The 27,943-nt window shown below is 48.1% G+C and overlaps 1 protein-coding gene and 1 pseudogene across 6 annotated transcripts in view; both read right to left on the bottom strand.

Annotated features, from left to right (window-relative positions):
* Nucleotides 1-60, bottom strand: part of LOC130118605 (nuclear pore membrane glycoprotein 210-like) — a 38,141-nt pseudogene extending 38,081 nt beyond the window's left edge.
* A 284-nt stretch (nucleotides 61-344) lies between these two features.
* kcnn3 (potassium intermediate/small conductance calcium-activated channel, subfamily N, member 3) overlaps nucleotides 345-27,943 on the bottom strand; it is an 87,204-nt gene continuing 59,605 nt past the window's right edge. For all 6 annotated transcript variants that reach the window (XM_056286438.1, XM_056286440.1, XM_056286441.1 and 3 more), the window contains 4 exons: nucleotides 11,048-11,158; nucleotides 3,653-3,780; nucleotides 1,911-1,980; nucleotides 345-795 (listed from right to left, as the gene is read on the bottom strand). In XM_056286438.1, coding sequence (XP_056142413.1) covers nucleotides 388-795; nucleotides 1,911-1,980; nucleotides 3,653-3,780; nucleotides 11,048-11,158 — 717 coding nt within the window. In that variant the 3' untranslated portion in view covers nucleotides 345-387. The remainder of the gene's footprint in view (nucleotides 796-1,910; nucleotides 1,981-3,652; nucleotides 3,781-11,047; nucleotides 11,159-27,943) is intronic.

The following is a 27,943-nucleotide window of genomic DNA, read 5'->3' as shown; positions in this document are numbered from 1 at the left end:
CCTCTACTATGGCCTCCACCCTGCTTACCTTTTCCTACCCTCTAGCTTCCTGTCCACCATGTTTTTCCTTCCTTGTTGCCAGGAAAGTCTCCCAAGTCCCTTACGTGTTTCTCCGATTCTTCCATCCATTCTAGCCTTCCAGCTTGTTCCTACCAGTTGATTTCAATGTCCGCTTACACACACACACAACACACACACACAACACACACACACACAACACACACACACACACACACACACACACACACACACACACACACACACACACACACTTCCCTCTGGTTGCGTGTAGGAGATGCTAGTGCTTTTAGGCTAACGTTCCTTTCCTCCCTCTTTTCCTCTTGGTTCCTCCTCCTCTCTGCCCTCCTCTCTTCCTTGTTGCTGCCTTCAGCAGCTGGAGGTGCAGGTGTTGGGGCTGGGACTGGCCTCCAGGCTCCCTTCTGGACTCAGCGGCTGGGGCATCAGCGACGACTCCAGGCTCATTACGGGAGCGTGAGACTTTGCCGGAGCTGAGATCTGTGCTGCAGACACGGAGCCCGGGGCTGGCGCCGATGCCGGGGACAGCGGAACCACAGCGCCTCCTCCTCCACCTCGTCCGTCCCTGGCATCTCTTTCTCGGAGCAGGTGGACCAGGGCGGCATGCTGGGCGCTGAGGGTTGCCGACAGGTGGGCCGGCAAGGCGGTGAAGCCGGCGGTAAGCTGCTCCACCCTTTGCTCCAAAGACAGCATCTGGCGCTCCAGGTCCTCACTGCGGTCATTGAGCTCCGACATCAGCTCGTACATCACGCTCTGCATCTATTGGGGGTGGAGAGGAGAAGGAGAGGAGAAGGAGATATACTGCAGCTGAATAAATAGGAGCACTGTCAGGGTCGGCTCTTACAAAATGTTTTCCTCCTCTATGGAAAATTCTTTCGGAGGGAACAAGTAGACCTTGTCCTGGGGTTTGGTAAACGAAGAGCACACAGGGAGGTGGGATCGCACAAGGTTGGCGAGGGATGGGGGGATAAAAAAAAAGAAGAAAGACACAAAGCGAGAAGGAAAAAAAAACACGTTTAAGAGGGAGCAGAGCCTGGAGTGAGAAAAAAGGGAACCCTCTACGTGGGTGTTTTCACACCGTGAGAGAAGACAGAACGACGGAGAGGCGAGGAAGGAGCGGCAGAGCGACACACAACGTCCCCGCTTTACACATCCTGAATCCGTAATTATGCTAAACTGGCCAGATTTAATTAGAGAAGTGGAATAAATGGAAAACATCGGGGCGAAAGGCGCTGCACTACAGCGAGGTGTACGCACACAAACCATGTCTCTCCCTCTCATACATGTACACACATTGTACACGTACACACACACACACACACACACCTGTGCTTGCACATGCATGCCCACATGCAAGCAGGCATGCACACACACACACACACACCTGTGCTTGCACATGCATGCCCACATGCAAGCAGGCATGCACACACACACACACACACACACACACCTGTGCTTGCACATGCATGCCCACATGCAAGCAGGCATGCACACACACACACACACACACACACACACACACATACACACAAAAATATGTGAATGCTCACATTCTCACTCAGAAGACACCCACACAAGAACAAAAAAAAAAAAACCATGAACACTCCCTTCATTTCCTCCTCGCTCCCTCGCTCAGTCATCCCTGTTTTAACACTTGTTCTGGTTGCTAGGAGACACAAAGCCACAGAAACAGGCAGGTCAGCGCGGCAACGTGGATGGCTGTGATATATTTGGGGGGGGGGGGGGCTTTCTGGAGTCATCAGATGGTAAAATGTGTGCCAGTTGCATGTCATCCGAGTCGACGATACACACAGAGGACCGCCAGGGCAGGATTCAAACCGGTGTCGTGGGTGTGTGTGTTGCATGTCTCTCACCTTCGAGAGATCCACCAGTGTGTTGGCCTGATCACTCAGCTTCCTCTGCTCCATCTTCACACTGCGTAGCCTGTAAACACACACACACACACACACACACGCAGATGATGAAGGCCGGGTAATACACGGGTGGGGGCAGCAGCATTGCGGGGTGGTCACCTCGCCTAGTGTCCTCTCTCTGGACTCTCAGCACCGTGTTGTCGTCACCCAGGTAACACATATGCACATTTTAATGTTCAGCAATAAAGACGAGTTGTAAACACTTGAATATTACTGAACGGTGTACTCGGAGCTAATGAGACCCTAAGCGCTCTAGGAAATTAAAATGAATATGAATTAATTTATAAATTACAAAACATTCATAACAAAATAATAAAATGAAATAAAACAGAATCACAAGTTTACGTGGTTCTATCAATATTTAAATGTGATTATCTTTCCCCAAATCATTGTTAGTAGTGAAACTGGAGACTTGATTATTATTATTATTATTAACCCCACCCCCTTTTTCCCCAATTATACCCGGCCAATTACCCCACTCTTCCGATCCATCCCGGTCGCTGCTCCACCCCCTCTGCTGATCCAGGGAGGGCTGCAGGCTACCACATGCCTCCTCCCATACATGTGGAGTCACCAGCCGCTTCCCTTCACCTGACAGTGAGGAGTTTCACCAGGGGGACGTAGTGTGTGGGAGGACCACGCTATTCCCCCCAGTCCCCCCCCGAACAGGCGCCCTGACCGACCAGAGGAGGCGCTAGTGCAGTGACCAGGACACTTACCCACATCCGCCTTCCCACCCGCAGACACGGCCAGTTGTGTCTGTAGGGACACCCGACCAAGCCGGAGGCAACACGGGAATTCGAACCGGCGATCCCCGTGTTGGTAGGCAACGGAATAGACCGCCACGCCACCCGGACGCCCCCAGGACTTGATTATTTTTATCAGCCACCTTGGAGCTGCTTGAGGTGATTGCAGTGCAAACCGGTGTAAGGCAGGAAACACATCACTGCATGCAGCCATGTAAAACCCCCCTGGATAGCAACTGCCCCAACACTGCCTCCAGATCTGCCTTTCTGTATGGCCAATAAAGTCCTGGTTCTGTCAGCCCTAGCTTCAAGACACTCGTTAAATACCGTAAATCTTGTTGAGCTGGCTGACACAAGCAAATAAACAACCGTTGGGGGGTGGCAGTGGGGGGCGCTGTTTCTGTAATAAACAGATTATTGACATAAAGAGCACAAAAAAAAAACAAAAACCCAAAACGAAACGAGTCAAAGCCCAGAAACAGGATCACAGCGTGCTGATGACGAGTGGACGGGTTACGAGGTGAGATGTGATGTCACAGTGTGATGGGATCAGTCATATTAGGAAGTCCTGGAAGCAGATGGGACGACTCTCACATAGCTATTAGGCATAGCTATAAATAATATTTTTCATATTGCACAGTACACTGGCTATTCAGTCCCAAAACTGAGCAAACCTCCCTTTTAGTAGATGATGATTCATTCTGTGTGTGTGTGTGTGGGGGGGGGGGGGGGGGGGATTTAGACACTTTATCTGATTACCAGCGTGGATTCAGACGACCTGTGGGTGGATGGAAGGCACAGCTGATCTCAAAGGCTGCATCAGGACAGCAGGTGTGGTGTGTGTGTGTGTGTACGTGTCTGCGTGCATGTGTGAGTGTGCGTGGAATGTATGTGTTTGTGTGTGTGTGTGTGTGTGTATATAAAGCATGGCCTTACTGATGTATGGCCTGTAGGAACTTCCTCTGGTGCTTACGGACTTTGGAGTGGTCAATCTTCTTCATTAGCTTGGTATGTTTGTAGATCAGCCAGGTCTCCCTCAGGACGTTGGCTGCCGCGTTCTTTATCTGCACACACACACACAAACACACACACACGTTAGCAACAGGTAGTCATTGGCAACCACAGCAGGCACCAGGTCTGCCCGGTTCTGCTCTTTGCGTGTCTGTCTTTGTGTCGTCTCCTTCATGTTGTCTGGCTTTGAAGAGAATTTAAAAGTATTTTTCTCTTCTTGGAGGAGAAAAGCTCCCCTCATTCCCTCCATCTCCATTTTCATGCACAAACTTGCTTGCCAATGCACACACGAACAGCTTTCTCCTCAGGGAGAATTGGCAGCGAGAAAAAACCTCAGAGAGAGTCTCTCTCTGTCTCTGTCTCTCTCTCTTCTTCTGCCTCAGTCTCTATTTCTTTTCTGTCTCTTGCTAAACAATTCTTCTGTCCTTCCGTCTTCGTGCCATGTGATGTTAAGCAAACTCAGAAAGGCTCCGTTGTCCTGGCCGACACACTTCAGCAGCGTGCCATTTTGGGTTCACAAGACCCAGCCATGTTCACCCACACCAGAACAACTGACATCAACACCAGCAGTAAAGAACCAGCGCTGTAAAGAAACAGCTCAGTGTGAAGACATTCAGCTACGCAGTCTGATACCCATCACAGTCATGGCGGGATGCTTTCTGCTCTCCATTTCACAGGCAGGTCATGAGGGGCGATGTTAATTGGCTCTAGTTGGTATAATGTGAATCCGAGATTGCTCCGATTGATCAAAACCAGCCATTAATTTTGCCGGCTGTTAAAGCAAAGCCTCACACTGAGCGGGATAACATCTGTAAGGCTAATTTCCTTTGCAAAGATTTGCTCCTCTGTCTTTCACGTGTATTTCTATGGGTTGCTGTGCAATTACAACATAGGGCTCCGACATCGAAGAAACAAAAAAGAAAAAGAAAAAAAAAGAGAGAGCAAGGGTTGATCCTGTACAGAGGAGGACGTGAGGACTAATCTGTGAGGACGTATAAACTGAATGAGAGACTTCAAAGAGGAGCTGAGCAGCGCACAAAGAACAATTATACCCCCGTCTGGAGCACAAAGGACCCCGGCAGCCCGGCTAATCAGCAATCATCCACCGCAGTCAAGGACTGTTCACATACACACACACACGCACACACAAACACGCCCACGCACACACGCCCACACACACACACGCAGACTATTGGCTACAGATGAAGACAGCAGCGCGCCTCGGGCCGTGCAGATGTGTTTTGGATGACAGTCACAGGGACGGACCAAGTCAAGCCCGTCTCATATTAGGGACACTCATATGACAGTTTATGTGGTTTGTCTTACTTGCATGCAATGTTCTCCGTCTCTACGCACGGCCTTTAGCGCGACAAATTATAATTTCTCATCATTTTACGGTGTTTAAACAGCAGCGCTGTGTATCGGCGAGAATCTGGCAATGCGATACGTATCACGATACGATGCAACATATCACGATATATCGCGGTTTCATAGGCCTGTGTTCTTTGTGCTTATGCTACTTCCTGTCTCAGTTTACGCTGCTGCGTTGGCGTGGAAGTCAGATGGCTGAAGATAGATTACAACACTGCCATCTAGCGGTCGTGGGGGTTACACACAACACAAAATGTTTTGTCACGAACCTTTACACGTAAACAATTAAACGTGGATACAGTGGTTTTGAGAATCGATATAGTATCGCAAAAGATAATATCGTGATACCCGAGGGTATCGATATTTTCTTACACACCTATTAAACAGCCAAAGACGGTCAAGTGTGCAAATGCTAACCAGACTGACAGTATTACAAACTACCACAATATAAAGTAGCCTTGGTGTAAAGTGGATGTAAATTCTATTAGCTGTATGGCACATTTCTCCCTCTCAGTCAAGTATCTGTTGGTATCTATTCAACTACCTTTCAGCTGTGTCTTTGAAATAAATATTTCCGCGGGTTAATTCACCTGGATCGTGTCTGAATTTTCCACCGCCGGTGCGGGAAGATAGCAGGACAAATTCATGTTTGCAGCGGCCTCACCCAGTACCACCCATGCAGTGTCTTTGTCCACGTCTGCATCTAAGTTTTGTCTTCGTTTGATGGCTGGGAGAGCTGGCACAGGATCGGCTGGTCTGCTGCGTCCGGTGGGCCCACGGACCACAGGTCTGACAGGACGCAGAAGCGGGACAGGCTAAGCTAAATGCTAGCCCATGCAGACCGGCAGTTCGGATAACACCGAGGGCGGTCTGGCGGCGGCCTCGCCTGGCATTGACTTTTGTGTGGAGTGCGGGGAGGTGTGTCAAGGGTGTCTGGCTGAGAGAGCCAGCGGTTGATTGGCTGGGGGAGCCTGGTCTGCTGCATCCGGTGGGCCCAGGGACCACGGCCCCTGCCTGGAGCTGCGCCCAAAGAGGAAGCACCGAGGGCAGTCTGACAGGACGTGAAAGCGGGGCAGGCTAAGCTTACTACTAGTTAGTATGTGTGTTCTTGAAGTTCATGTAGTTTTTGGAGGTGGTTTTGTCTTTGTGTTGCATTGCTGTGGGCTGGGGGAAACGACACTTCCGTCTCATTTCATGTACTTCCTTCCGTACAGGAAATGAAACGACATAGTGTTCCTGACTCCTGAATGGAGCAGAGATCCTCTGGCTTTAATGATGGGGCCAGGCTATTGGATAGCACATTTAATATCTCTAATATCTAGGGGGCATTAGTAAATTGATACGTCAAACTCTGTTAATCGGCTGATTAATTACTGCAGGACAGAGTGCTCCGCTCCGCTCTCTCTGAAAAGTTTTCACATGAACTCCCAACATCAAGAACTAAAACTGCGGCAATGCGGGAGAACCCTATTGCTCTGCTTCGGGCCATTTAATTAGATGGAACTTAAGGACCCCACCCTCCATCACTGCCACCCTGCCCCCACTTTATTTGAAGCCCGGAGACTTCCTCTCATGCAAATAATAGAAACTGTGAATACCAGACTATTAACATTGTACAGCTAATCTCTCTCTCTCTACCGCCTCCCATTTGGATGGCTGTAGGAAACGAGACAAAGACGAGAGCTCCACTGAAAAATACAGTTAACATAAAAGTGTTCATTGTGTATGGCCAACGAGAAACCTACTACCAGCTCAAACCGTGCTCTGGGACCATATGGCTTATATTTGAGCTTCAACACTGGGACCATATGGCTGGTTGCTGATTGCACCTAGGGTCATGATCTGCTATGGCTGCCTCACGACGTGGCACACATGCAAAATATGTTGTAATGAGGGGTTCACAGAGCATCCCAGCCTATCGGGGACTTGATAACTTAATGTCAACATTAAAACATGCTCCGTGTGTGGAAACATTAGAAATAGGTATTTCACGCTCCTCTAATAGTTGATCCTAATACATTTTTGAGTTGTTGGCTGTATTGTAATGGCTAATAGCGGACATTCCTGACCCTTGGTACCCACGAGAGTCTTAATGGCCCATGCCCGTAATTAGTAATTAGGAGCAGCTTGTGCTAGCGCTACGATGGTGTTGTCTAGGAGAGCGACAAACATCAACAAACAAGCCCATTACCCCGAGAACACCCCCTCACTTCGTCCATGTGCCGTTGCGACACGTGGCTTTACCTGATCTGACCGTTCTACCCAGAGGCACGGCAAGAAAGCGAGGAGACAGCTCCCTAATTCGAACCCACCCGCAGAAAAACATTCACACACACACACACATACACCCAGGCTATATCCGTGCAGACACACTCAATGAAAGCATCACACACAGCATGAGGTGAAGGGTGCATTTACAGTAGGTTCAAGTTAAAGGATAAAACCTCAAACAGCTGCATAAACCTCAAAGTGGCTCATTTGGTTTCCACACGTTTTTAGAATTTAAGACCCATGGATGAGGCCAAATGAGTTCTCTCGGTTCCAATCTGCACCCTGCAGCATCTTCATTTAAATGTTTCGGGCGCATGCATATTCTGACGCTCCGTAATTAGAATGAAAGCACTCAGCTTCGATTAGGAGAAAGTGAAAAATATCAGAGGGACATGCAAATGGTGTTGGAAAGTTTCAAATTTCTTTCACGTCAATAAAAATAAAACTCTCTGGGGCTTTGGCAAATGGACGCCTCAATTTAGTTGTCTGAAGTGGGAGCTAGCTGGCTAGCAACGGTTAGCTTACTGCTAGCTGGTTAACAGTGTAAACACGGAGAGCTCTGCAGCACATCTTCCTTGGCCAGTACCCAGAATGCACTGTCACTGTTCAGAGGTGGGGTGGGGGTGGAGGGATGGTGGTGTGTGTTTGTGTGTGTGTGTGGGTGGGGGGCAATGAATACACCAAAGGGAATTGTAATGGTGCTCTGAATTAAGCTTCAGTCCAGTAAAGCGCCGCATTATGCCTCATTTGCACTCAGAGCTCAAACTTACAAACACTGCTCATAATTTAACATTTGCTTTAAAAGATAGTGGAGAAAAAAAAGTCTGGACTCTTACCCCCGGTGCACACGGCCCACTGACTTCAGGCACCACTTATTGTCATTTAATTGCCATCCTTGTTAATTCAAATCAAACGGAAGGGATTACCACTTCAGTGACTACTGCATTATAATGAGCATCGTGTGTTTGGTTTCTGTTGATGCTTTCCAAGCATTTAAGCCCTCTGGATAAGGTTATTAGGCTCTCTAGACCCAATGTGCACCGTGGTGCATTTCCAATTAGTGTCTTGTTGGGTGTGTTTAAAAAAAATAAAATCAGTGCTTATGCTGCATTGAGTAAAGAAGAAGGGAGTAATCAGCTCTAAAGTGAAAAATATCCGAAGGACCTCAAAAAGGATTTAGAAAGTGCCAATTTATCTCTTGCGGCACATATTTACACTAACGACAGTCCTATCTATCTTGCATTTAAATTAAAAGGCTGTGACAAATGGGTATGTGAAGAAAAGCTATTTGTACTGTCTGGAGTGGAAACTAGCTTGCTAACAATCTTCAGGGCTTAGCTTGATAACGTTTAGTTAATGGCGTATACAACGTATAGAGCTGCAGCACCACTTCCTTGGCCTGTATCCACAGTACACTTTAGGTGCTCAAAAAGGGGGATGCTCTGGATATACCACAGTGAAATCTAACTAACAGTGCTCTGAACATATCAGTTGTCCAGCATGCTGCCAAACTTTGCCCTTGCGTTCACACTGCCACTTTACCACCGCTCAGGATGTTCTGCACACAATCTTTGCACAAGGTGACAAACAAGAAAGACAGGTTGACAGCAAAGCCGGTAACAGTCAGGGGCATCCAAGTGGCATAGCGGTCTACTCTGTTGTCTACCAGCACGGAGATCGCCAGTTCGAATCCCCGTGTTACCCCCGGCTTGGTCGGGCGTCCCTACAGACACAGTTGGCCGTGTCTGCGGGTGGGAAGCCGGATGTGGGTGTGTGTCCTGGTCGCTGCACTAGCGCCTCTTCTGGTCGGTCGGGGCACCTGTTCGGGAGCGGGGGGGGGACTGGGGGAAATAGCGTGATCCTCCCATGTGCTACGTCCCCCTGGTGTCAGGTGAAGGGAAGCGGCTGGCGACGCCACACGTATTGGAGGAGGCATGTGGTAGTCTGCAGTCCTCCCCGGCTCGGCAGAGGGGGTGGAGCAATGACCGGGACGGCGCAGAAGAGTGGGGTACTTGACCAAGTACAACTGGGGAGGAAAAAAAAAAAAAAGGGGGGGGGATCCAAAAAAAAGAAAAGAAGGGTGGTAACAGTCAACCTTATCCACTCGGTCCATTGACTCAGGGCTACACTGATTGGCACTTAATTGACAACTTAGTTAATCCTATCAAAGGAAGAATAGTGAATGCGTTCTTTGATTTGGAACACACACACACCAACACTGGTTGGTGTGTGTGTGTGCGTGCACGAGTGTGTGTCTTTGTGCCGATGCATGTACCATGGCAACAAGACGTAGAGGATATCCTTCTATTATTCATTATAAGGCTTTGATTTACTGTGTTTCTCTTGTTACCATGGTATGGCCTAGAAAGATCCCAGACATGTAAATCAATGGACTCACAACATCTTCAGTATTCATCGGTCTCGCAGTAACAGAGGGCAAGGGAAAACTGCCAGGAAACTCGCCACAGAGGTAAGAGCCTTTAAATGCCACACGCACGTCGTCCGTAGTCTTAAGTATGCAGCTGTTGTGCCGTCTCGCACCTCGGTGAAATGCGTTGTTCGTGGGCAGGATTTATAGGGTTGAATGGTAAGTTTGGAAAACAATCAAGTTGGTGGTCTGTGCAAAGACTGACAGTGAATTACGAGTTACGTTGTGTGCGCCGAGGCTTTAAAACGTTTGCTGACATTTCAAATGATTGCAATTACCAGAGTAAAACAGATCTATATTTCCAAACACATGAAGGCCAGTAAAAGTGGTTTCAATTGTAAAACACACACACACACACACACACACCAAAGCTAAATTGAGTTTTGGTGACAGATTCCAGTGAGGACAGAGATTTCTGAAGGATGAGCCGAGAGCCCGGCTCCCATAGATTCCCACCGCACCGTCGATATTTCAGCCAAGCTGAAATTATTGATCACCCCCCCCCCCCACACACACACACTTTTGGTCGTCCAGATCCCCCGCTTCCATAATGTACCCTACATATTTGATATGGGAGCTATTTCTGAAACGTGGGTCTTTCAACTGTATGAAAAATTGAAAAGGACCGGAAGAGGAGGGGAGGGGAGATGAAGGGAAGGACGGAGGGAGGGAAGGAAGGTAGAGGGGAAGGGGAGGGTAGGGTCATAGAGTTAAGAGGTGGTGTCATGAGGGAAAAGTGGATGGGGCTGAGCGACCGGGAAAGGGGGAAAGATGGGAGATGGAGAGCAAGACAAATGGAGAGTAAGAGAGTGAGGGAGGGAGAGAAAAAAAGATAGAGGGAAAGGTGACTAATTGAGGGTGAGAAAGAGAAAAAGGGAGAGCACAGCAAAGGGAAAAAGTGAGCGAGAGAGAAAACGATGACCTTTTACCACAGTCACTCACTCAAATAGCAAGGGACCCGGTGACAACGGCACCGTGTGATATGTTGGTTTGGGGGGGGGGGGGTTGGAAGTGGCAGCCTGAAGACAGGGTATTTATCTGGATGCTCAAAGACCCAATCTGAGTACCTCAGAGAAACCACAGCACACCACCGCGCGAAGGGCAAAGCGTGCAAGCAAAATAACTGTGATTTTTGCAAATTACAGCAGCGCTGGAGTACCACACACACTTCTTCTCTGCATTCATGGTGTGTATTCGAGCGCTGGAACACCACCACCACACACTGCATGCCTGCCTACACACCCTCTTACCCTCTTGGTGAGCTGCGTGTCCATCATGAAGTTGTGCACATGCTTCTCGGCCTTGGTCAACTCCAGCTTCCTCGCTACCACGGCAACCACCAGAGCTGTGCAGCCTGCACCCTGTGAGAGAGACAAAAGCAGACAAAGATAAGGGACAGGGTAAGATATAAAAGGGGGAGAGAGAGAGAGAGAGAGAGGGAGAGAGAGAGAGAGAGAGAGAGAGAGAGAGAGAGAGAGAGAGAGAGAGAGAGAGAGAGAGAGAGAGAGAGAGAGAGAGAGAGAGAGAGAGAGAGAGAGAGAGAGAGAGAGAGAGAGAGAGAGAGAGAGAGAGAGAGAGAAGGCAGACAAAGATAAGGGCAGGGCAAGATACAAAAGGAGAGAGCGAGACAGAGAGTGGGCCCAGATGAATTACGAAGAGTCAGGACAAATAGGAGGAACAGAGCAAATCACAGGAAGGAGAAGTGGACGGAAGAGAGGGAAGATTAGGAGGGATAGTTCAGATCCAGACGAGCGTTTCATCATGTCGAGAGACGAGTCAAGTCTATTCTCACTTTCAATTCCGATGAGCAGCAATATGAAATAGGAAAAATAAATAAATAAAAAATCACCGGCAAGCCCAGTGTGTGTGTGTGTGTGTGAGGGAGAGAGAGAGAGAGAGAGAGAGAGAGAGAGAGAGAGAGAGAGAGAGAGAGAGAGAGAGTACGCATGTGTGTAGTGACATCTGAAAGAATTCCATTTGACTTCTTGTTTTCCTTTGTTGCAAAGTCAAATTGAAACATTTTTAAATTGGATTTTTTCTACTCCTATTGAAATGATTCTCTATAAGATCAGATATTGATACAAATAAACACCTGAAAATTACTTCACCCTACGGGGCGTCTGGGTGGCGTGGCGGTCTATTCCATTGCCTACCAACACGGGGATCGCCGGTTTGAACCCCCTTGTTACCTCCGGCTTGGTCGGGCATCCCTACAGACACAATTGGCCGTGTCTGTCGGTGGGAAGCCGGATGTGGGTATGTGTCCTGGTCGCTGCACTAGCACCTCCTCTGGATGGCCGGGGCACCTGTTCGGGGGGGGGGGGGGAACTGGGGGGAATAGTGTGATCTCCCATGCGCTACTGCCCCCTGGCGAAACTCCTGTCAGGTGAAAAGAAGTGGCTGGTGACTCCACACGTATCGGAGGAGGCATGTGGTAGTCTGCAGCAACCCCCCCCCCCCCCCCGGATCAGCAGAGGGGGTGGAGCAGTGACCGGGGTGGCTCGGAAGAGTGGGGTAATTGGCCGAGTACAATTGGAAGGAAAAGAGGGGAACCCCCCCCCCAAAAAAAAGAAAATCACTTCACCCTCTTTGTAGTAACAAACCGAGGCGGCCTGGTGTACACGCCTGCGATCCGTGTGTTTTCAACTGCACGCACAATAAATATCCCCGTCTCGCTGAGGTTCTCACAACTGGAACAATAAATCAGATTTGTCTTGCAGTCTTGAAGACATGCTTCGCCAAACTCTGATATGAAGCTGTTGGGAGGCAAAAACCCGGAACAGGTTCTGAAAAGACTGGCAAAACTTTGAAACTTCCTCGGGAGCAGCTTGAGAAAATGGAAAAATGGTGCAACCAAAATGAGCCCGCTGCACCAAACAGGTCAGTTGTCAAAAGAAGTGACTAATCAGGAACACGCTGTCATTCCACTTCCTGTGCTTGCGTACATGAAATGAAACAAAATGGCGTTTCCCTCAGCCCACAGCATTACAACACAAAGACAAAAACACATCCAAAAACTACAAGAACACACATACCCAAACTAACACATATATCCAAACTACACAAAAAAATGACTGTCCAAGGGAATGAAAGCCAACCAGGATGACTGTCAGAACCGCCGGTCTGCATGGGCTAGCAGTTAGCTTAGCCTGCCCCGCTCTCCCAGCCGATCCAGCGCCAGCTCTCCCAGCCATCAAATGAAGACAAAACTTAGACACGGACGTGGACAGATACTGCATGGACGGTACTGCCGCCACAAATGTGACTTTGCGCCGCCATCTTCAAGTGGGGACTAAGGGGCCTAAAACACAAAAAAGAACAAACAAGATTATCAAGGTTATTCTATCATGTTTTAAGTCTCGTAATGACTTTTCCCAGACATTGGAAGTAAAATTGTATTACGCCACTGACAGATTTTTTTTTCCCAAGAAACCGTACTTGTTTCAATGATTATAAGGAATATTTCACTGCAACCAGCGGTATGATCTGCCAGTGGGGTTTTTATGACCAATATCTTGAAATTAGCATTATGAGACTTAAAACAAGATACCTTGATAGGGTTGTCTTTTTTATTTTATTTTATTGATTTATTTACTGAGTTGCGGAGCTCATTGGCTGAGATGGGAGAAACCTTTCCGATATCATAAATCTCTGCAGCACTTCCCTGATTCAATCTCTCTGGGCGTGTGGCTGGAGGGGAGACGCTTCTGGGAAAAGCCAGCATTAAGTCAAGTCTGGCGTTTGCCACAAGTCACGAGACAAAAATCGGAGACTTTCTGGAAGGTTTTGTGTCCTGATGAGATTAAAGTTGAGCTGTCTGGCCAAAGCACTTGGCCCTATAGGTGACAAAGGCGGAGCTCCGAAGACACCTCGACATGGAAGCCCAAATCAGGTGTTGGGCACAAACCGAACGCAACTGAGCCTCCTTGGTAACACCATCTCTACTGTCAAGTATCATGCACATATCCAGTGCATCCGGAAAGTATTCACACCCCTTCACTTTCCCCACATTTTGTTATGTTACAGCCTTATTCCAAAATGGATTAAATTCCTTTTTTTTCTCATCAATCTACACACAATACCCCATAAAGACAAAGCGAAAAATGTTTTGTAGAAATTTTTGCAAATTTATCAAAAATAAAAAACTGAAATATTGCATGTACATAAGTATTCACACCCTTTACTCAGTACTTGGTTGAGGCACCCTTGGCAGCGATTACAGCCTCAAGTCTTCTTGGGTATGAAGCTACAAGCTTGGCACACCTATATTTGGGGTATTTCTCCCATTCTTCTCTGCAGATCCTCTCGAGCTCTGTAAGGTTAGATGGGGAGCGTCGCTGCACAGCTATTTTCAGGTCTTTCCAGCGATGTTCAATGGGGTTCAAGTCTGGGCTCTGGCTGGGCCACTCAAGGACATTCACAGACTTGTCCCGAAGCCACTCCTTCGTTGTCTTGGCTGTGTGCTTAGGGTCGTTGTCGTGTTGAAAGGTAAACCTTCGCCCCAGTCTGAGGTCCTGAGCGCTCTGGAGCAGGTTTTCATCAAGGATCTCTCTGTACTTTGCTCCATTCATCTTTCCCTCGATCCTGACTAGTCTCCCAGTTCCTGCCGCTGAAGAACATCCCCACAGCATGATGCTGCCACCACCATGCTTCACTGTAGAGATGGTATTAGCAAGGTAATGAGAGGTGCCTGGTTTCCTCCAGACGTGACGTTTGGCATTCAGGCCAAAGAGTTCAATCTTGGTTTCATCAGACCAGAGAATCTTGTTTCTCATGGTCTGAGAGTCCTTTAGGTGCTTTCTGGCAAACTCCAAGCGGGCTGTCGTGTGCCTTTTACTGAGCAGAGGCTTCCGTCTGGCCACTCTACCATAAAGGCCTGATTGGTGGAGTGCTGCACAGATGGTTGTCCGTCTGAAAGGTTCTCCCATCTCCACAGAGTGACCATCGGGTTCTTGGTCAACTCCCTGACCAAGGCCCTTCTCCCCCGATTGCTCAGTTTGGCTGGGCGGCCAGCTCTAGGAAGAGTCCTGGTGGATCCAAACTTCTTCCATTTACGAATGATGGAGACCACTGTGCTCTTCGGGACCTTCAAAGCTGTAGAACATTTTTTGTACCCTTCCCCTCGATACAATCCTGTCTCGGAGGCCCACAGACAATTCCTTTGACTTCATGGCTTGGTCTCTGCTCTGACATGCACTGTCAACAGTGGGATCTTATATAGACAGGTGTGTGCCTTTCCAAATCATGTCCAATCCATTGAATTTACTACAGGTGGACTCCAATCAAGATGTAGAAACATCTCAAGGATGATCAGTGGAAACAGGATGAACCTGAGCTCAATTTTGAGTGTCATAGCAAAGGGTGTGAATACTTATGTACATGCAATATTTCAGTTTTTTATTTTTAATAAATTTGCAAAAATTTCTACAAAACCTTTTTCACTTTGTCATTATGGGGTATTGTGTGTAGATGAGAAAAAAAAGGAATTTAATCCATTTTGGAATAAGGCTGTAACATAACAAAATGTGGGGAAAGTGAAGGGGTGTGAATACTTTCCGGATGCACTGTATATACGTATATATATATATATATAAAATATATAAATAAAAAACCAAATAAATAAATAAATATAAAATGCAGAGGTTAGCGCAGTCGCCTCACAGCAAGAAGGTCCTGGGTTCGAGTCCCGGGGTCCAACCTTGGGGTCATCCCGGGTCGTCCTCTGTGCGGAGTTTGCATGTACTCCCCGTGTCTGCGTGGGTTTCCTTCCGGGTGCTCCGGTTTCCTCCCACAGTCCAAAGACATGTAGGTCAGGTGAATCGGCCATACTAAATTGTCCCTAGGTATGAATATGTGTCTGTGTGTGTGTGTGTGCCTTGGGATGGACTGGGTTCCTGTCCACGGTGTCTCCCTGCCTGCTGCACAATGACTGCTGGGATAGGCTCCAGCATCCTGGGACCCGACTTCGGATAAGCGGCTTGGATAATGGAATGGAATGTTTCAGTCAGCAACAGATCTGAGTTCAGGCCACAGATTCATGTTCTATGCAGGAGGACAAAGGTCCTCCTGGTTCTCATGAATAATGAAGGCCTATAGAATCCAGTGGCCCAGATTGTCTCTGCAATAGGATACAATGATCCAAAGCACAAAGCGAAAATTAAACAATGGCTGTAAAATAAGAAGGTTAATATTCTATGCTTCCCATGTAGTTTGGCTGAGATGGGGGAAATTTGCATGGAGGGACTGGCAAAAACTCCAAAATCTAAAGCCAACAACACACAATGGATGGAAAAGTCGCTGTGCGCCAACTGAGCTGTTGTTTTCCTATGGAGAGTATGGTGTTGCCCAACCTCACCCCGTCACCACCTTGGGTACCACGGACCACTCAGATCTTGTGCCTTGTAGCTGCGAAGTTAAAAGTCTAACCCTGTTTGCTGGTGACCTCTCAAAGCAAGTCCAATCAGATTAAAGTTATGTGTGATATATTAGATATCAACGACTCGGTTCAGACATGGAGGAGAGGCTAATAACAAGCATCTCGCCGTTTCCCAAGCTCAGTAACTTGAAATCGTACCATGACCTAGAATAAATATGGCAACATGTTAGCTATAGGGCAAGAGCTACCAGATCTGGTTTCCTATTTTGTTGTTATTACAGCAAAGCTAACCATGACGAGCAGCTTAGGCTACACTTTGAGCTAATATTTAGCTGTCGGTGCCAGCTGCTCTGCACTCGACCATGTGGCAATCGCAACTCAAGACAGATTTTTGTTTTGAAATGAGAAATCCAAAATCATTTAGAAATAGTCATTTAAAAACAGGAAAAAAGGTAAATGACCTGTATATACTGTACAATGTACAGTACAGTATATACAAAATGGTTGGATTTAGTTGACAGTGTTAAGCGTTCATTTGAATGACAGCCCATGGAAAGAAATTGTTTTTATATCTGGCTGTTTTGGGGTAGGCAGCACAGTGGCTCAGTGGTTAGTGTGGTCACCTCACAGCAAGAAGGTCCTGGGTTCGAGCCCCGGGGTCGTCCCGGGTCGTCCTCTGTGTGGAATTTGCATATTCTCCCCGTATCTGTGTGGGTTTCCTCCGGGTGCTCCGGTTTCCTCCCACAGTCCAAAGACATGTAGGTCAGGTGACTCGGCAGTGCTAAAAAAAAAAAAAAAAAATCCCTAGGTGTGAATGTGTGTGTGTTGGCCCTGTGATGGACTGGCAGGTCCCCCCGCCTACCACCCAATGACTGCTGGGATAGGCTCCAGCATCCCTGTGACCCTGAGCAGGATAAGCGGTTGGGTAATCCATGGATGGATGGACAGATGTTTTGGCGTACAATGCTCTGTAGCGCCTACCAGAGGGGAGGAGTTGGAACAGGTTGTGACCAGGGTGTGACCAGGGTGTGTTGGGTCTGTAGTGATGTTGCCTGCCTGGTTCCTGAATCTGGAGATGTAGAAGTCCTGAATGGAGGGCAGGTTGGCACCGATTATTTTCTCCGCAGACCTGACTGTCCGCTGTAGTCTGTCTCTGTCCTGTTTGGTGGCCGATCCAAACCAGACAGTGATGGATGTGCAGACGACAGACTGGATTATTGCGGTGTAGAACTGAATCAGCAGCTCCTGAGGCAGGTTGAACTTCCTGAGCTGGCGGAGAAAGCACATCCTCTGCTGGGCCTTGTTTTCTTTTTTCTTTTTGGATACCCCATACCCCCCCCCACACACACACACCTTTTCTCCTCAATTTTATCTGGCCAATTATCCCACTCTACCAAGCCATCCCGGTCGCTGCTTCAACCCCTCAGCCAATCCGGGGAGGGCTGCAGACTACCAGATGCCTCCTCCGATACATGTGGAGTCCGCCAGTCGCTTCTTTTCACCTGACAGTGAGGAGTTTCACCAGGGGGACATAGTGTGTGGGAGGATCACACTATTCCCCCCCAGTTCCCCCTCCCCCCTGAACGGGCGCCCCGACCGACCAGAGGAGGCGCTAGTGCCGCGACCAGGACACATACCCACATCCGGCTTCCCACCCGCAGAAACAGCCAATCGTGTCTGTAGGGACGCCCGACCAAGCCGGAGGCAACACGGGGATTTGAACAGGCGATCCCCGTGTTGGTAGGCAACGGAATAGACCGCCACGCCACCCGGACACCCCTGCTGGGCCTTTCTGATGATTGTGTCTATGTTGGATGCCCACCTTTCCATTTTCTACTGTCAAAACAGAAAACGGGTCGTTGTTTTTTCCCTACTTCTAAATCGTCACCTTCTTAAAATAACGGCCTAAGTCGTATTTTCCAGTTTTTCAAAAAACAGAATAAACTGACAAATTTTGTTTCAGTTTCAGTTTATTCTGTTTTTTGAGAAACTTGAAAATACGACTTAGGCCGTTATTTTAAGAAGGTGACGAAATGGTAGTAGGGAAACACCTCGCCTCTTTTTCCCGATTCGGTTTTCTCATTTCAAAACGAAAATCCGTTGGTCGCCAAGTACACAGATCGCCATGTGTTGAAGCCTTAATGCAAACCGAGAAGACCCACAACTGTTATATATATATATACATATATATAATACATATACACAAATACACACACACACACACACACACACCCACACAAGACTGACATCACCTAATTCTTTTTAATTAGACGCTGCCAATTTGAATTACATGGTGTCAATCTTCTGCTGTCACTGGAGGCTTGAGGCCTGCAGGAGGTGTGAACGTGTGAAACATGTACAGGTTTTTCTGTACGCCGGTCCATCCCACACGGGACATGTGGCACTCAGAGCGACAGGCCGTCTCCCAACTGGAAAGGCATGCTCGAGAGGAGAACCGGGGCGACAAATAGGCCGAGGAAGGCAGACTTAATTAACTTCCAGATTAGACACTGTTTTGAGCGGGCGCTGTGGAGTGTGCTCACAGGTTCCTCTGAAGGGGCAGGCACCGAGCGAGGCGAGGAAGAGGAGGGTAGGGGCTGATAAACGAGATGAAGCGCTAAGAGAAAATAGAGGGGTAGGAGAGGACGCAAGCAGGGATGGTTGGAGCCTGACAGAAAATGCAGGAAGTGAGGGTGTGCGCAGAAGAAGTGGAGAGGAGAGACGGAGCGGGGGGGGGCAGTGTTAATAAGGTCACACAACTTCTGATAAGAAATGAATTAAGATTAAGAGCGTTTAATGAAAATGTAGGAGTGTGCTTGCGACTGCGTGACTCTGTGTGTGTGTGTGTGTGTGTGTGTGTGTGTGTGTGTGTGTGTGTGTGTGAGCGAGAGAGAGAGAGAGGGGGGGGGGACACGGGGGGATAAGAGAGATGCTAATGGAGACAAAGCGAAAACCAGAGGAGAGGAACGGAGCGACCCGGTAAACGAGCGACAGAGATGGGAAGAGGGCAAGCGAGAGCAGCAATATTTGTTGAATCTTGCATCAAATAACTTGAAACTTCTAGATGCACTGGGCAAAGATAAAGCAAGTTTGCTCAAAATAACTTTGGCTGCAGAGGCTAAAATGTAATGCACAAACAGGCATTAGTGCCCACGTCTATACACTCATGCGCTCTATTTGTGTATATTCAAAACCATGAATAAAATATGATGAGGCCGACTGAAAGCCCTTAGAGCATCTGTATAGCCTGTGTGCTAGGCAGAGAGCTCTCCAAGAATTGCATTACAGTATGTGCGGCAGGGGGTAAATGTGTGTGTAAGCACATGTGTGTGCGTGTGTGTGTGTGTGCGCGCGCTAAACTTCCCTTTCTTCAGAGAGAAACAGTAGAGTGCTGATTGCTTTGGCGCTTCAAGACGGGCTTTTTGATCGTGTGTGTGTGTGTGTGTGTGTGTGTGTGTGTATCAATGTGTGCCTGTGTTCGCAGTGTGCCTTTATGATTGCATGCGTGTGTGTGTTCTTGCACGTGTCTGTATGCGTGAATCAAAGCATACGTGTTTGATTGTGAGTGATATTGTGGTGCTTGTGTGTGTGTGTGTGTGTGTCAGCATGTGAGCAGCTAAGTGTGATGCGAATGTGTGCATATGTGTGTGTGTTTGTATCTGTGAAAGAGAGAGGTTTCTGCATCTGCATCCATTTGATAGCAGCATGGTCCCCATCGCACACTCCACAGATTGACACAGATGATTATGGCTGTGTTGCTGTGTTTCATAAGCGGGGGGGGGGGGTCCCTTTATTCTCCTACAACAGCGAAGCTGTCGGGGTGGAGGTGTTTCATACGTCACGGGTGTACCCCCGAGATCCCTTTGGCTTGGTCATGACTCCTTCTCACATTTGCAGCGCCCTCACCCAGTACCGGTGTGGGAAGATGGCGGCGCGAATTCACGTTTGCGGTGGCCTCACCCAGTACCGTCCATAGAGTGTCTTTGTCCACATCTACGTCTAAGTTTTGTCTTCGTTTCATGGCTGTGAGAGCTGGTGCTGGATCGGCCGGGGGAGCTTGGTCTGCTGCATCCTGTGGGCCTAGGGACCACGGCCCTGCCTGGAGCTGCGCCCGAGGAGGAAGCACCGAGGGCGATCTGACAGGACGTGGAAGCGGGGCAGGCTACGCTAACTGCTAGCCCATGCAGACCAGCAGTTCCAGTAACACCGAGGGCGGTCTGCCGGCGGCCTCACCTGGCGTTGACTGTGGTGTTTTTGGTGTCGTCGTGTGGAGTGCGAGGAGGTGTGTCGAGGGTGTCTGGCTGGGACAGCTGGTGTTGGATCGGCTGGGGGAGCCTGGTCTGCTGCGTCTGGTGGTCCCAAGGACCACGTCCCCTCCCTGGAGCTGAGCCCAAGGAGGAAGCACCGAGGGCGGTCTGACAGGACGCGGAAGCAGGCCAGGCTAAGCTAACTGCTAGCCCATGCAGACCGGCAGTGCCAACAGTCAACTGGCTGGCGTTCGTTCCCCTGGACAGTGATTTATTTATTTCAGTTTGGGGACAACATGAAAACTCCAGACAGAGGACGACCCCCAAGGTTGGACTACCCCACGGCTCGAACGCAGGACCTTCTTGCTGTGAGGCGACAGCGCTAACCACTGCGCCACCGTGCCGCCCAATAGTCATTCAAACAACGAATAATCCTGCAGGTAACAAAAAGGTGGGTAGAACTCACTTTCCCCCTTCCCCTTTTAAGTGCTTTCATCTCGGTTAGCAGGTTCCTGTGTGGCGTTTGCATGTTCTCCCCGTGTGTGCGTAGGTTTCCTCCGGGTGCTCCAGTTTCCTCCCACAGTCCAAAGACATGTAGGTCAGGTGAATCGGCTGTACTAAAGTGTCCCTAGGTGTGAATGTGTGTGTGTGTGTGTGGGCCCTATGATTGACTGGCGGCCTGTCCAGGGTGTCTCCTCACCTGCAGTCCAATGACTGCTGGGATAGGCTCCAACATCCCCGCGACCCTGAGAGCAAGATAAGTGGTTTGGATAATGGATGGATGTTCAGTTTGGATATATGTGTTAGTGTAGATATGTGTGTTAGTTTGGATATGTGTGTTAGTTTGGATATATGTGTTAGTGTAGATATGTGTGTTAGTTTGGATATTTGTGTTAGTGTAGATATGTGTGTTAGTTTGGATATGTGTGTTAGTGTGGATATATGTGTTAGTGTAGATATGTGTGTTAGTTTGGATATGTGTGTTAGTGTGGATATGTGTGTTAGTTTGGATATATGTGTTAGTGTAGATATGTGTGTTAGTTTGGATATGTGTGTTAGTGTGGATATGTGTGTTAGTTTGGATATGTGTGTTAGTGTGGATATATGTGTTAGTTTGGATATGTGTTAGTGTGGATATGTGTTAGTTTGGATATGTGTTAGTGTGGATATATGTGTTAGTTTGGATATGTGTTAGTGTGGATGTGTGTTAGTTTGGATATATGTGTTAGTGTAGATATGTGTGTTAGTTTGGATATGTGTGTTCGTTTGGATATATGTGTTAGTGTGGATATGTATGTTAGTGTGTATATATGTGTTAGTGTGGATATGTATGTTAGTTTGGATATATGTGTTAGTGTGGATATGTATGTTAGTGTGGATATATGTGTTAGTGTGGATATGTATGTTAGTGTAGATATGTGTGTTAGTGTGGATATATGTGTTAGTGTGGATATGTGTGTTAGTTTGGATATGTATGTTAGTGTGGATATATGTGTTAGTGTGGATATGTGTGTTAGTGTAGATACATGTGTTAGTGTAGATATGTGTGTTAGTTTGGATATGTGTGTTAGTTTGGATATATGTGTTAGTGTGGATATGTGTGTTAGTGTGCATATGTGTGTTCTCGAAGTTCTTGTAGTTTTTGGACATGTGTTTTTGTCTTTGAGTTGCACTGCTGTGGGCTGGGGGAAATGACATTTTGTTTCATTTCATGTACTGATGAAACGACAAATAAAGTGTTCCTGAGTTCTTATTTCTAGAACTACCTCTATCCAGAGAAATGGAAGAACAACACACACAAACACACACACACACACACACACAACAAACAGACCAATACACAAACACACACACACACACACACACACATAACAAACAGACCAATACAAACACACACACACATACACACACACACATACACACAAACACACGGTGACAGACAATCTGCAGAGCATAATTTTCTATATATGAACTGCACACTGGCAAATATGGCAAATGAATAGCTCATCTGAGTGACACGTGGTGGTAATCTACCTTGGCATATACTCCAGAGCGCCCCCCCCCCTTCTATTCCAATCTTTCCAACACACACACACACACACACACACACAAGGACAAAAACACATGCTACACCACCTGGCACACCCCCACATAGCCTCAGGGCGGTGGTGTATTCCAACGCTGTTGGCCTTCGATGTTGTCATAGTTACAAGGGTGAGAATTCCACCTATAGAAACTCAGCCGAGGGATAAAAATTCATATTGTGCTCTCTTTTGTTCCATCCCTCGCCTCCTGCCCTCCTTTTTTCACTCCATGCCCTCGTCCTGCCACCCTTGCTCCCGTGCTCCTTTTGTCTTTTTCCTGCGATTCTCTCCTCTCGCTCCTCCACCCCGCCTCCTCTCTCCTCGCTCACCTGTGTGAACCCTTCTCTTTATAACCGCTGCTTCAGTCCTTCTTTCCTGATAAACAAAAATAAAAAATCCCTCTTAAAACTCTCAAGTGTTCCCTTGTATGGTGTGTGTGTGTGTGTGTGAGAGAGAGAGAGGGAGAGAGAGAGAGAGAGAGAGCGAGAGAGAGAGAAGAGTGTGTGTGGGAGTCTGCGGGAGTCATACTAAAAGTGTATGTCAAGCTCTGTGTCAGTGATGTGTGTAGGATGCAGTCTGTAATTGTGGGCTTGGGAGGATCTGCATCCACCCTCTGTTTTGTAGGGGTGTGTGTGTGTGTGTGTGCGTTTATTGTGCAATGGTGTACTGGCCATCAGGCATACCGGGACAAATCCCAGTAGGAGGCCGCATCAGTGGGCTGGTGGACCGTCAAAAGAATCCATGAAGTTTTTACCGACCCTGTGTGTCTGTCATTTGAGGTGCGCATGACAGCATGCCGTGTGCATGTTCAGGGACTGGACAACCCAGTTAGTTAATGCAAAAGTAGCATGCAGCAGTGAGATGGCCAACGAAAGCCATGGACAAGAAAATGTCAAAAAGTAAAGGAGGAGGGCGTCCGGGTGGCACGGCGGTCTATTTCGTTGTCTTCCAACATAGCGATCGCTAGTTCGAATTCCCCTGTTACTTCTGGCTTACTTGGGTGTCCCTACAGACACAACGGGCCGTGTCTGCGGGTGGGAAGCCGGACGTGGGTATGTGTCCTGGTCGCTGCACTAGCGTCTCCTCTGGTCAGTTGGGGCGCCTGTTTGAGGGGAGGGGGAACTGGGGGGGAATAGCGTGATCCTCCCACGCGCTACGTCCCTCTGGCGAAACTCCTCACTGTCAGGTGAAAAGAAGTGGCTTGCAACTCCACATGTATTGGAGGAAGCATGTGGTCGCGTCTGCCTTCAAGACTGCTAGCGTCACCCTCCTTTTCAAGAAACAATCACTTAACCCCTCTGACGTCAAAAACTACAGAGCGGTTTCCCTTCTACCCTTTCTATCCCAAACTCTCGAACGATCTGTCTTTAACCGACTTTCTTTGGACCTCCACCAGGACAACTTCCTGGACCCCAACCAGTCTGGGTTCAAGGTGAGTCACTCGACAGAGACGACCCTCCTTGCAGTGACAGAATCGCTGCGTGCTGCGAGAGCAAACCCTCTCTCTCCTCTGTCCTGCTACTCCTGGACCTGTCAGCTGCGTTCCACACAGTGAACCACCAGATCCTCCTCTCTACCCTCGAGGGGCTGGGTGTCACAGGCTCTGCACTCTCAATGTTTGCATCCTACCTGACAGGTCGCTCCTACCAGGTGACATGGAGGGGATCTGTGTCGGAGCCTCACAGACTGACTACAGGCATTCCACAAGGTTCAGTTCTGGGTCCTCTCCTTCTCTCCCTGTACACGACATCCCTGGGTTCTGTTATTCGCTCACATGACTTCTCTTACCATTGTTATGCCGATGACACCCAGCTGATCTTGTCCTTTCCTCCCTCTGACACACAAGTAGAGACACGCATTGCTGCGTGCTTGACTGACATCTCGGAGTGAATGGCGACACACCACCTGAAGCTCAATCTGGAGAAGACAGAGCTGATGTTCCTCCCGGGGAAAGGTTGCCCGCACCGAGACCTGGCCATCACCATTGACAACACCGTGGTGACACCAACTCGGACTGCGAGGAATCTGGGTGTGATTCTGGACGACCAACTGTCGTTTGCTGCAAACGTTGCATCGGTTGCTCACTCCTGCAGATTTCTCCTCTACAACAACAGGAGGATTCGCCCATTCCTCACCGACGAGATGGCACAGGTGCTCATCCAGGTTCTGGTCATCTCCCGGCTGGACTATGGTAAGTAAGTCCCTCCTTGCTGGAGCCCCGGCGTCGGCCATCAGACCTCTGGAGCTTGTTCAGAAAGCTGCAGCTCGTCTGGTGTTCAACCGCCCTAAGTTCTGCCACATAACTCCCCTTCTCATGTCCCTACACTGGCTCCCAGTAGCTGCTCGCATCCAGTTTAAGACTCTTGTGCTAGCCTACAGGGCAGTGAAAGGAACAGCTCCTTCCTATCTCCAGGCCATGGTCAAGCCCTACACCCCCGTCCAACCACTTCGCTCTGCTGCCTCGGGATGCCTGGTTGCCCCATCGCTCAGAGGCCCCTGCTGCCGATCGATCTGGTCAAGGCTCTTTTCTGTCCTGGCCCCACAGTGGTGGAATTAACTCCCCACTGATGTCAGGACAGCAGAGTTGCTGCCCATCTTTCTGCGCAGGTTGAAAACTCACCTCTTCAAGAACTACTACCCTGTTACTTGCTCTTAGCACTAATTGTATTCACTCATTAAAAAAAATAAATCTCTTTCTTGCACTTTTACTTGAACACTCTGATGACTAGTAGTTTTCCTGATTTTCTACATTAAATGCACTTATTGTAAGTCGCTTTGGATAAAAGCATCGGCTAAATGACTGTAATGTAATGTAATATAATGTGGTAGTCTGCAGCCCTCCCCGGCTCGGCAGAGGGGGTGGAGCAGTGACCGGAATGGCTCAGAAGAGTCGGGTAATTGGCCGGATACAATTGGGAGAAAAAAGGAAGCAGGCATTAGAGGCACAGGCTTCCAAATGGAAACAAGCATGAGAAGGTCCAGAACCATGGAGCACCTGTGCCGTGTGTCTAGGTGGAGCAAGGCAGTGTTCAATGGGAAAGGCGGGGACCAGCAAGTAGCGATTATGTTCCAGGGATTAGTCATATCCTAACAGTGTCATGACTAAAACTAGGCTAACTACATAGCTAGCTAGCTTTGGCATGTCCTCACCTCTGTAACGTTATTTGTTGTCCTCCGTGTGTCCGTACATCAGTTGCAAGCGCCTCCTATTAAACATCCCTCTCAGGTCGTCCACGAGTGAGTGAGTGACCACAATTTGCAACGCATAGTCCACGGTGGCAGTTGCTAGCGCGCCGTGGAGAAAAAAGAATCAACATACTGTTTGGGCATCAGCATCAAGTAGTGCTATTTAAGAGGAGCAGACGGAGGCGGTAAGATGGGTGTTAAATTATAGCCTACATGTTCAATTAAAACTGCTGTAACTTGTGGTTACAACACAACCCCACTGATAGGCTACTTGTTGCTACCTAAGCCATGCTGATGGCGTGTTTCATATGCTACTTTCAATTTAATTTTCCCCCCTCCTTTTTCTCCCCAATTGTATCCGGCCAATTACCCAACTCTTTCGAGCCTTTCCGGTCACTGCTCCACCCCCTCTGCCAATTTGCAGACTACCACGTCTCCTCTGATACATGTGGAGTCGCCAGCCATTTCTTTCACCTGACAGTGAGGACGCTATTCCCCAGTTCCCCCTCCCCCCTGAACAGACACCCCGGCTGACCAGAGGAGGCACTAGTGCAGTGACCAGGACACATACCCTCATCCGGCTTCCCATCCACAGATGTGGCCAATTGTGTCTGTAGGGACACCCGACCAAGCCATAGGTAACACAAGGATTTAAACTGGGATCCCCGTGTTGGTAGGCAACGGAATAGACCGCTATGCTAACCGAACGCCCCCAGCTACTTTCTATTTCAAAAGCCTTTGAATATGTTCAGAATAACCTGTCAACAATAAAAGTTTATATCATAACCAGCAAGGACTAGCATGCTAAATGCTATGTCCTGTAATTATAGTACCCCCCCCCCCAACTGGCGGGTCACAGCAGATAAGTCCAGGGGTAACTTTCTTTCCCAGTATAATACCTCTGTTGTTGTTGTTGTTGTTGTTACTGTGTGTGTGTGTGTGTGTACTCACTAATAACCAAACTAACCACATGATTTAAAGCTGTGCATTTTCAAAGGTGATGGGTCAGCACAGACACCACGATGAGACAGTAACAGTTTCAAAAGAAAAAAGAAAAAGGAAAAAGAGAAGTTGAGAGAAATTATGAAAGACTGAGAGAGAGGGAAAGGGACAGGAGCAGAGGGAGTAAGACAGAGAGGGGACCCACGAGAAACGGAGAGTCTGAAGAGAGAACGTGCGACAGAGCGAGAGAGAGAGAGAGATAGACGGAGAATGCACTATAAAAGACAACCAAAACCCACTTGATTTTCCAATAACACAGGAAGAACTGGCACAGAAGCTCAAATCCTTAAAACCCAATAAAGCTTGTGGCCTTGACAGCATCAGAAGTGAGATGCTTAAAAACAGCACACCTGAGCTGCAAAGGGCAGTACTCAAATTATTCAACATCGTTCTAAGTTCGGGATATTTTCCTGACATCTGCAGCCAAGGTCTTATAACTCCTATTCATAAAAATTGAGACAAATTGGATCCTAATAATTTCAGAGGCATTTGTGTGAGCAGTAGTCTGGGGAAGGTGTTTAATAGCATTTTGAACAATCGAATTCTAACCCTCCTTAACGAACACAATGTCCTGAGCAAAGGTCAAACTGGCTTCCTCCCAAATCACCGGACTATGGACCATATTTACACCTTACACACCCTCATAAATGAAAATTTGAATCAAACCAAAAATGGAAAAATATTTGCTTGTTTTATTGACTTCAAAAAAGCTTTCGACTCTGTTTGGCATGAAGGACTATACTATAAACTTTTACAAAGTGGTGTAGGGGGTAAAGTGTATGACATAATAAAGTCAATGTATTCGGACAACAAATGTGCAGTTAAGATTAGAGACAAACACACTGAGTTCTTCACTGAGAATAGAGGGGTGAGACAGGGCTGTGGACTTAGCCCGACACTGTTTAATATATATATTAATGAATTGGCGGTGCAGCTGGAACAGTCTGCAGCCCCAGGTCTCCCCCTGTATGACATGGAAGTAAAATTTTTGCTTTATGCAGATGATCTAGTTTTGTTGTCACCAACCGCAGGTGGGCTACGACAACTACTAGACCTGCTTGAGAACTATTGCCAGCACTGGGCCCTGGCAATAAATCCAAAAAAGACAAAGGTAATGATCTTCCAGAAGAAGCCCAGATGTCAGGAAAATAGATACCAGTTGACTCTAGGTAGCATCACCTCAGAGCACACGATGCAGTATACTTACCTTGGTCTAATTATTACAGCATCGGGGAGTTTCAGTCGGGCAGT

The sequence above is a fragment of the Lampris incognitus genome, chromosome 9, assembly GCF_029633865.1.
Source record: "Lampris incognitus isolate fLamInc1 chromosome 9, fLamInc1.hap2, whole genome shotgun sequence".
In the NCBI taxonomy this organism is placed as follows: Eukaryota; Metazoa; Chordata; class Actinopteri; order Lampriformes; family Lampridae; genus Lampris; species Lampris incognitus.
This window is presented reverse-complemented; position numbering and strand designations above follow the sequence as displayed.